General features: G+C 47.0%; 1 protein-coding gene and 1 long non-coding RNA gene across 4 annotated transcripts in view; one reads left to right on the top strand and one right to left on the bottom strand.

Moving 5' to 3' along the window:
* The window catches only part of LOC130392223 (ectonucleoside triphosphate diphosphohydrolase 3-like), a 15,688-nt gene that overhangs the window by 4,416 nt on the left and 1,272 nt on the right, over positions 1 to 10,000 (bottom strand). For 2 of the 3 annotated variants that reach the window (XM_056602688.1, XM_056602687.1), the window contains exons 2-8: positions 6,904 to 7,044; positions 5,426 to 5,543; positions 4,689 to 4,848; positions 4,191 to 4,350; positions 3,215 to 3,442; positions 1,361 to 1,624; positions 411 to 521 (exon numbers count right to left, since the gene is read on the bottom strand). In XM_056602688.1, the coding sequence (XP_056458663.1) occupies positions 411 to 521; positions 1,361 to 1,624; positions 3,215 to 3,442; positions 4,191 to 4,350; positions 4,689 to 4,848; positions 5,426 to 5,543; positions 6,904 to 7,038 (1,176 nt within the window). In that variant the 5' untranslated portion in view covers positions 7,039 to 7,044. The remainder of the gene's footprint in view (positions 1 to 410; positions 522 to 1,360; positions 1,625 to 3,214; positions 3,443 to 4,190; positions 4,351 to 4,688; positions 4,849 to 5,425; positions 5,544 to 6,903; positions 7,045 to 10,000) is intronic. The other variant, XM_056602686.1, reaches the window with a different exon arrangement.
* On the top strand, positions 826 to 4,967 carry LOC130392237 (uncharacterized). Its single transcript, XR_008896992.1, has 3 exons — positions 826 to 1,073; positions 1,391 to 1,490; positions 4,697 to 4,967. It is a non-coding gene; the product is annotated as an uncharacterized LOC130392237 (long non-coding RNA).

The following is a 10,000-nucleotide window of genomic DNA, read 5'->3' as shown; positions in this document are numbered from 1 at the left end:
AGGTAGACAGAACTATGCCGGTCCAATTATGACCTGAGATACCGTAATATTGTCGTTTTTTTTATTTATTGATTGATGTCGGTATGTAAAGGTAATTTCAACAAATTGATAACAAATGATTCTTAAGTAGATAGCTTAACCTAGCTTTAATATACTTCTTTCAAGGAGCATTTTGTGTGAAAACATAACTTAAACTAAACCAGAACTAGGTAAGCAAAGGAACTTAACCTGTTGTAAATATTTGAGCAGCTATAGCTGCTAATACATAGCACTGACTCACATCAACGGAAAAACATGAATACTAATTGAGGTCTGCTGTTTACCCCACCTTTTGTCCCACAACCTTCCGGTTCTACTGTCGCCACCTGCCTCTGCCCCCAGAGTGGTCGGTGCTGACTGGGCCAACTCACCATCTCTTTATTGGTGTGGCAGAACTCCCTCATGGTGCTGTTGAACACATCCAGATCCGAGGTGCCGTTCAGACGCAGCGCCTTGGCGGTGTAGAAGAACCCTGCGTAGGCCTGGGGGAACAGGGTTATCAACCAGGTCACGGGGGTCAGAGGTCGTCCTCCGCATGCTATGAATGTGTGGGTGTGTGTTACGATATGAGGAATAGGGTTAGCATTAGAGTACTTATGGTTAGTACTTGCACTTTGTTCTATGAACATCTTTACTCCTCCGACAGCGAAATATTGTTTAACTTCTTATGACAAATGTACCTATTATAAGTCGCTTTGGATAAAAGCGTCTGCGAAATGCCCTACATGTAAATGTAGATGTGGGGGCGGTGTTGAGGTGCTCATTAGCGCTAAATAGCAACAGCTGAGGCTGCAGGGGAGTCTCATGTTGTGAGACTGAGGAGAGCGTCTCTGGAGTTGGTTCTCTGCAGGCGAGACTCGGATATAGGAACTAACAAGACGGACACATCTTTCTGTCAAAAGACTTCCATAGGAAAACCTTTTGGTTGGAAATGCACTGGGGACTGGATACAAAGCGCGGGCTGGTCAGGTGGAGACGGGGTGCCGCTGCGGCATGACACGGAGCTGTTCGCCTACGGTGGCTGTGGACCTGTGGTGAGTACCTCTCACCTGACCCCCTACATAGGTAAGGTCACACTCACCCGGGGAAAGACTGGGAACATGCCTCGAGTTCAGCGCACCACGTAGGGACAGACGTTAGGTTGCCTGCTGACTACCCGGATAATAACGTGTGTGTGTGTGTGTGTGTGTGTGTGTGTGTGTGTGTGTGTGTGTGTGTGTGTGTGTGTGTGTGTGTGTGTGTGTGTGTGTGTGTGTGTGTGTGTGTGTGTGTGTGTGTGTGTGTGTGTGTGTGTGTGTGTGTGTGTGTGTTCTCTACCCACCATGAACTTCCCTTTGACCGGGGGCTGCAGGACCCCGTTGAAGGAGCAGCCCTGCGCCGTGCAGTTGGTGAAGTCGAACAGATCGCGGACCAGCTCCCGGCACCTGTCTGAGTCGGGCTTCCCCACAAAGGTGATCTGCTGGTCGGGGTCAAAGTTGTCGGGCGTTTGGGTGCAGGGAGAGTTGTAGACGACGGAGGCCTTGATGGTCACGTTGAAGCCCTCCTGGTAGCAGGGGTTCTGGATGTTGGTGGGGTCCGGGGAAGCCTAGGACGACGTGAGGGGGGGGGAGCAACTGGATTAGGGGGCCACAGGTCGTTGGATCAGACCCTAGTTACGACACTCCTGGTTTCACTAGGACAGCCGTGACGTGTCGTTTGTGAAGATGGGTTTGTTGAGCCCATTCTGCCTGAGAAACTGGTTCCTGTGAGCCTGCCACAAATGTAAATACTGGCAATGTAGCATTTTGGTCTTTGACATGATAAGAGTGTATTTATGATCGCAATAGTATTGTAGAAGTACTGGTATGGCAATTCCACAGTTTGTGCTCCACAAACTGTACCGACCGACACACATTTCTTACAAAAGATGATTTGTGCATTTTTGGCATTTGTGGCTATGTAGCGGAATCGAATGTACGTAATTTAGCCAAATGATACTGATAGCCGGTTGTTAGTTGTGTTGTTGAGGCCAGAAGACACAGTAGCCATGGTTTGATAACTCCGACCAGTATTCTCCTTTAAGGAGACGAGACATCATAATAACAAAGGGAGGATGGCCGGTGAAGGAGTGCGTTTTTACCCGCACACACAAGTTATTTCACGCTTTTTACTTTTTACAACAACCAGCCCGCCCCTCCCTATCAAACAACAATATGTTTATGCAAGCAGAAAGCACTGGGGTTGATTATACCCTAACATTAACAGGGCCTCTTGGAGTCACGCTCAGGCACTTAGGACCTGCTGAGCCAGCAGAGTTTGACCCGGCCTTCATAGTATTGCTCCCTCTACCATATCAAGTATCAAACATGATATTTGTTTAAAATCCCCCTCTTTCCATATAATGCATTTTCCCCACCCAGACAGTCTCCACAGAATTCACCCCCAGATCAATACTCTGGCGGTATTCATGCATCATTCCGGACCGTTCTTGGCCATTTACCCTCTGAAAGGACTCCCCCTTGTTGTGCTCATGAGATCTTAACCATCCCTTAATGCATCTGAGTTGTCTCCACACAGTGAACAGAGACGTGCCCCTTCGGTCCCACGGCCTAAACATCCGTCACACTTATTCACACTTTCCATACAAGGACTTCAACAAAGTGCAGTCCAGGCAAAAATCCATTGCCATAAAGTTGATTTATTTTATGGTCTTATAGTATTAAATGCAGAGATGCCCTATGCATCTCCATGGTCACGAGTGCACACGCACACGCACAAAAATACGTACACACACGTACACACGCGTAAACCAAAACACTGTGTAGACGCATGCACGCTTGCACACACACACACACACGTACACACGCCCACCCACAAACGTACCGAAGATACACTGACACGTATGCACGCACGCGCACACGCACACGCGCACGCGTACACACACGCACACGCAGGGCCGGCGCTGACCGTTTCGGTGCCCTAGGCGACTGATATTGTCCTGCGTACTACGGTGAGGGTTGCAGTGCGTCCAATTAACAGTTAATCCCGTGCGTCCCTTTGTTCCATTTGGGAACATGTTTGGTTTCATTTCACACGCATGCACGCACCCACGCACGCACGCACGCACGCACACTATAAATCAGCCAACGACCAACAGCCGTGCGACCGGTGGTGTGGGGTCCGAGACCCGGCGTACCTTGATTATCCGGTCGAGGATCTGCTTCTCGGCCTCGTTCTTGCCATAGCAGAGGTAGCTGTGTGCGTACACGTTGTAGTCGTAGCCGTACAGTCGGACGGGCAGGAAGTCCTCCCCCTTCAGCTCCTCGCCCACCTGGAAGGCGAGCTGGGTGGAGGCCCCGCCCAGGTCCATGGACCCCACGGTGCTGGCACCCCCGGCATGGAACAGAGAGTTCAACAGGGTCTTCTGTGGGGGGCAGGAGGGGAGACTCTAGTTGGTCACCAATGAGAGCCCCGAGTCAAAGCTGCGTTATGTACACTGTAATACTTTGATGTAGATTTACAGCGAAGTTCTAACACTAATCTACTGTATTGATATGATGCAGTAATAATACTGTAAATAAACAGTACCTTACTGGCGAAACTGCTTCCAGTATTAGTACCCAGTCCTGTACATTTACTGGGAAACTTTTTGTAGTGTATGTTTTCTTTCGGAATTTCGGAAGTGCAACGTTTCTCGAGGATAAAACGTTTCATAAAAGTCTTCCAGATTCTAGCGACCCGCCCACACGAAAAAGATTGAAGGTTCTGTTCTTCTATGGCGACAACATGCATAGAATAGGTTTAAACTAGAGAAGGCCACGCCTTTTTGGTCTGGATGTTGGCCTGGAAATGGAAATGGCATTTTTGGGGCCAAATCTCATTCAGGCAAATCTCAAGAGTCAGAAGGATTCTAGGTGAAAGAGATTACCTCAAGTTTCAAAAACAGGTGAAGACGCGAACAGTCTGCTTCGGTTTTAGCCATTAAACGAAAACATCCCATCGCACAATAAAAAAAGGACCCAGACAGTCACACTATCATTATCATCAATGTTGATGTAATATTACTGTTCTGTCATTTGATGAATGGCTAAGGCCTCTGAAAATCCATGCATCTGTGAATCAAGCAAATGCAGTGGTCTTCAGGGGCCACCATGCCTGGGCCTTGACCGTACCTCCTCAAAGTTGCCCATGAGGTAGTTGACCGTGACCCAGCCGTAGAGGCCCTCCTGCTGTCCGGTCAGGATGGTGGCGTCCTTGAACGCGAAGGGCAGGGCCTTGAGGTACTGTTTGAGGCTGATGATGACCTCGTCCGATCGGTTCTGGTCCACTTGACTTAGGGGTTGGATCAGAAAGGGACACGGGGTTAGAGACACGGTCAGGGGTTCATGTGAGCGATTGTAAAGTGAGCGATTGTAAAGTGAGTGATTGTAAAAGGCTGTTGGAGGCTTTATGCTAGTTAACGTTAGCATGGCCTGGAGCACAGCAGCCTTTATCGCAATAGAAAACGATGAATACATACATTTGATAGTGCTTACAGTAAAAGTGTTCATTTTTCGGATGATCAATACATGCATTGATGAATGGTCTCATGAACGAACACAAATTCAGACAAAATTATGCTATTTCGATTTTATTCTTTAATAACAATAATGAAAAATAGGTTCTGTTACTTCAGCAGCCTCATGCCGGCGGTGGCCCCCAGGAACAGCGGTGTTTTCTGGCGTTTCTCCACTGGGATTTCTTTTGTGACCTTCTGCATGCATCCCGTGAAGGACGCCCAAGTATCTTTGTCCTTCTCCGCGTCCACCAACATGTCGGAGATGGCGTTGCCTGGCGACGCGAAGACAAGCTCCCATCAACGTTCGACACCCGGTGACACTTTCTAATTTTCCGCTCTTGCTAAACATGCTACAATTTGTATCTTTCTCCAGATTAAAGCCATGACGATCTGGGATTATCTAGTAGTCCTAGTGTGTTCTAGCAGAAGGTCTGGGGACGGGGACGGGACGGGGCGGGGGGGGGGGTCGGCACAGAGGCTGGGCTGGAACCCTGTGCTACAAGGGGGGGGGTATACCTAGTTTCCTGTTTGGAGATATTCTACAGCAAGAACGAAAGTGAGACACGGATATGAGTTTCGTCTTTCCCTCAGATTTCAGATATTAATCTACAATCTGACGTGCAAGATTACAGATCTGACATCCTGCCAACCCAAAGCCCATGGCAGGGAACAGTGGTATTAAGATAAAAGACCTACTGTATGTATCGACGGTATTGCTTTGCAAAGGGCCTTGTGTTGCAGACAGCAAGGGTTCAGGTGAATCCATACAAACACTCCATGGGGTAATGGGAGAAGCAGGTCAATAATGGCGTTGTGTATAAACGTACCTATCTATCTAAATCTACTCACCGAACACTTTGCAGTTGAGCACCTCGGACACCACGCCGGTCTCGTTCTTCTTCTCTCCGGGCCACTGGTAGAGGTACACGGTGGAGCGGGAGGAGCCCGAGTCCACCACGATGCCGTACTGACAGGGGAGGCAGTGGCTGTCAGTCAAGGATACTCTACCAATAAGAATACCACAACGTCATACGTTGTTCATTTTAAAGCGCTTTCCTAGACGCTCTTTGAGACGCTTTACAACAAGGTGAAATACACCAATACAATTGAAACTAAATTAATTTAATTAATAATGCTAAGATAATTATAAATTTAATTAAAAATGTTACAGTAAAGGATTTAAATATGAATAAAGGGGAACAAAGAGGGACTTCGAGTTGAGGACAGTTAGGTGCTGAACGCCATTTTAGTAAAGTGTGCTTTGAGCGATGGTTGGGAAGTGGAGAGGGGCGGAGTCACTGATTTGTTGGGGTGGGGGGGGGGGGGGGGATCAGGACGATAGCGCTCATGTCTGTAATCCACTCGGACAGAGACATGGACGAGGAGGAGACAGACGGACATACAGATGAGGGACAAAAGGGCAGCATCATATAAAAGTTTATTGAGACACAAGATGACGAAGCTGCAGTGTTGCTAAACTCCTGCAGCATTCACCGTGGGGGTCCACCAGGTGGTCCGGTGAACCATCCGCAGTGAGGCAGATTTATATTTTCAACTGTCAAAGGCTAAAAGGGTGGTTTTATGTCACCCGGTGTGAACATTACAAGCTGTTTGAAAATCTGCATTTCCCTGTGTGGGAGTGTCCACCAAGCTGTCTGCTGGATAGATCAGTCTACCGGCCTACCCAGAAAATGTTGCTTATCTATCCATCATACATCTAGGTGGACGCGCCCACTTGTGACTGTAAACACAGGGAAAGGCAGATTTTCAAACGGCTTGTAACGGCTTAACCCACTCATACCTGGTGGCACAATATCCCCCCCTTTAAGGCTTACTGAGTGCCATCCACCATCACCAACAACACCACAACCACAGAAGAAGAGCATTATAGTGGGATAGCAAACATTCCCAGAATGCAGCAGGCCCCTCCCCCCGCTCTCTCTCAAGCTCTCCTCAGCCCTGCTGCCGGCCGTCTGTTTACGATGTACATTATCTCAGCAAGACAGGAAGTCAAGCTGATTGCCCTCTTGACCCCTCCGCCTAACCCCGCTATTGGTTTCCTGCATAGTTGACAGGCCCAGACACACACACACCCAAGGACACGCACACGCAGGCACATGCAAAGACACACACACACACACAAATGGGCACGCAGACACACACACACATACGACACAGACATATGGACGCTGACACATGCATGGACACACACACACACACACACACACACACACCGTCTATGGGTATGTGAGTGTGTGTGTTTGTGCATGTGTGTGTGTGTTTGTGCATGTGTGTGCTTGTGAGTGTGTGTACGAGGGAATGCGTACCTCCAGACCGTACTCCTGCACCCTCCAGTGTCTCTGGATGACGGCGATGGTGATGATGGCCGAGACGCTGGCCAGCAGCAGCACCGCCACCCAGAACGTACGGCACTGGCAGCCTGTTTTCCTCTTGGAGGCCATGGCCTGCTGCCGAGGAGAAACCCAGTCAGAAAACCAGCCTGATCCCGGGGGCTGCAGTGAGCAGTCATGAAGAGTTCCACGTTGCCTAGGGATTTATCCTAAAGCGTCACCAGAATCACCCCTTTTGCAATTCATGAATCAAATCTTCCGCAAAAGTCGCAAAAAACTCACTTGACTCTCGACTCTGTAAACCCTACCACCCTTACCCCCATTTGAACTGTGCCCAGTTCATTCCGTTGGCAAGCCAAACGATGAGATTGAAGTTAAGATTAGAAAAACACAAGGTGACTAACGGCTGGTTTATGTCTTGTTTTCTGTCAGGTGCCAAAGAGCTGGTTACCTCAAGCTGGAGGCGGCTTTTTAAGGGTCAACAAAGGATTACATTGTAAAAGTCACAAACACCGGTTTAGACGTATCGGTTTCAGGTGACAACTGTATTTAGGGAGGTGGCGAACTGCGTGATGGGAGTTTTCTCATGCCAAGCTGTATGAAGGAAAACAATCTGACAAAGCCCTAAGGGTCCGAGAGGTATTCAAGAGGGAGGTCGAAGAAGAAGTTTTACAATGCGGAAGGTCTGTCCTGCTTTAATCGCTCAATTAACATACTGCACTTTAATATCTAAATAATAACATTGACAATGATAACCCATCCTCAAAATATCATATAGGCCTATTATTAAAATAAATATTCCGAAAATAAATATTCGGAATTCTGAACCTAACCCTTTACTTAATTTTGTATTCTATCGTTACTGAATTTATTCTTTATTATCATCTGTCATTTAGGACGTTTGCGTGCTGCTTAAAACCACTGCGTTTATGTTTCGGTTTGAATAGTGCGATTGTCTAATGTCCTCCTTCCTGTAACAGGAAGTATGCTTCACACGCCAGTGGTACCTCAGCCAAATCACGAGCCCAGCCTGCGTCCTGATTTCACCACACATGTTTCTCCTCATGTCGGGTTGATAAATGCTACCCCAGTGACCCCCCCACACCCCCATGATGCAATGGTTTCAATATGTCTGGACTCTGGACCCCTTGTCCTTACACGACTCGTGCAGAAAATGATGTTGTTTTCTGTGTTCATTCTCTTTGCACTAGTTAGCAATTGTGGTTTAAAACACCAACCAACAGTGCTCGCGTGTCACGCGTGTCTGTTTAAACAGATTTCGTTCACTCATGTGGTATCAGCTTTTTCTCTACATAGACATACACAGTATAACTCCAAATTACTACAGTATAACCTCTGTGCATTTGGAAGCCAGTTCACCATCACGTGAGCCTCTCCAGTTTAAACATCGGTTTTGTGTAGGCTTTGTATGTTGATCCTTTCACCAGCCTTCTCTAAGATTGGGCGGTAGTTTCTCTTGATGATGGCCGGCAGAATCATCTGGTGTTTGTCCACACACCTGATATTGTGCGATTGTGATTTGCGTCATTTCGTTCTGGTCTTACACCAGTCTTACACCAGAAAAACGACAAGTGTAACGAAATTGTTATTCCCATTTTGGTCATAAGGTCATCTGTAGTTTCAACAAAGTGCCATGGCCACCTTTCATCCACGGACATAATAACAGCTATTACAAAAAACAACATGTAATTGTGTGTAATTATCAGATTAGTCCTCAGGTGACGTTTGTGATGTGTCCTTTTAGTGTTATTTAAAGGTTATTCTATAAGTCAAGTCATTTGGCCCTGTTAGGATAGTGATTATTATGAGGCTTGAGGATTTACAAACAATCTGCCTGAAGGCTTCAACAGATGCTGAGATAATCTCTTGAGCATGAATGTGGTGGGTCCTTCGTTTTTCTGCCCAACCCCAATCACCGGCTAATGGGACTTGAACACTCTCAGGCTCCAAAGGTTAAATGACATGATTAGGCTATTACAATGTCAGCTGTCACTCAAACATGTCTAGCAACTATGAGAGAGAAAAAAGGGATTCTGGGACAAAAGCTCACGAGGCGATGTGATTGAACGTGCTGACCGGATACGCAGTAGTTGGCGTCTGACATCGAAGAAGGGGAGCGAGTGAAGGAATGTATGACAGGAATTCAAATCTTGCCCTGCAACAATGAGGTCATATTGGAGAATTATATGTCCAACGTGATTGTAATGTAATGTTATGTGATGTAATCCAATGTTACACAGATTTGATTTTCAGAAAGTGCTGTCACTTACTGAAATGTCGAAAAAGTCATAGAGAAATATTTATGTATCGGCATGCAAAGACATGTCTGTGCAAACATACGTCCAAACAGCACATGAAAGTCAGGTTCCTTTTGAAATCGCGTGCTTGGCTACAGACAGCGTAATAATTAAGAAGAAGTAAGAATGCTTGCATACTTGCATAGAAATGCCTTCCAAACCTCACCTCATGTTACCAAACTGGCACGACATCAATGTCTTCTCACGTTTACATTGAAGCATTGAGGTTTTGTGCACTGATACATCCTATCACTGCTGTTCTCTGTCTCTCTCTTGCAAATATACTGCATAACTATGGCAGTACAGCACTGCCAATGTGTCTCCTGACGGGCTTTAGACTAAATAAGTCATAAAAACATTATTTGTATCACAGCTGTCAGAAGCAGGTTAAGCACTGCTAAAAAATAAAGCACAAATAAATAATAATATGCATACACTAACAACAGCAGTAAATCCTAAAACCACAGATAGAATGCAGTTAAAGAAAAACATCCCACACTAAAAGGCGCTGTGTAAAGATGGGTCTTAAGCCACACTATAACGGGCGGCCGACCCGGCTGACCGTATCTCGGCCCGCCCGCGGTCGAGGGGGAGGAAGGCTCATCTCCTTAATCTTTTAGCCAAGCCTTTCAAAACAAGACGAGGATCCTGGCCACAGGATGCTAGGCTGGGTGCGGGCTGGTAGGGGGATGAAAGGGTGAGGCGTCGGGGAGGCACCTACCCCCTGCCTGGCTTTGAAGATGAATCAAATCATT

This window comes from Gadus chalcogrammus, chromosome 11, assembly GCF_026213295.1.
Source record: "Gadus chalcogrammus isolate NIFS_2021 chromosome 11, NIFS_Gcha_1.0, whole genome shotgun sequence".
NCBI lineage: Eukaryota > Metazoa > Chordata > Actinopteri > Gadiformes > Gadidae > Gadus > Gadus chalcogrammus.
Note: the sequence above shows the minus strand (reverse complement) of the source record. Positions and strands in the feature narration are given on the sequence as shown.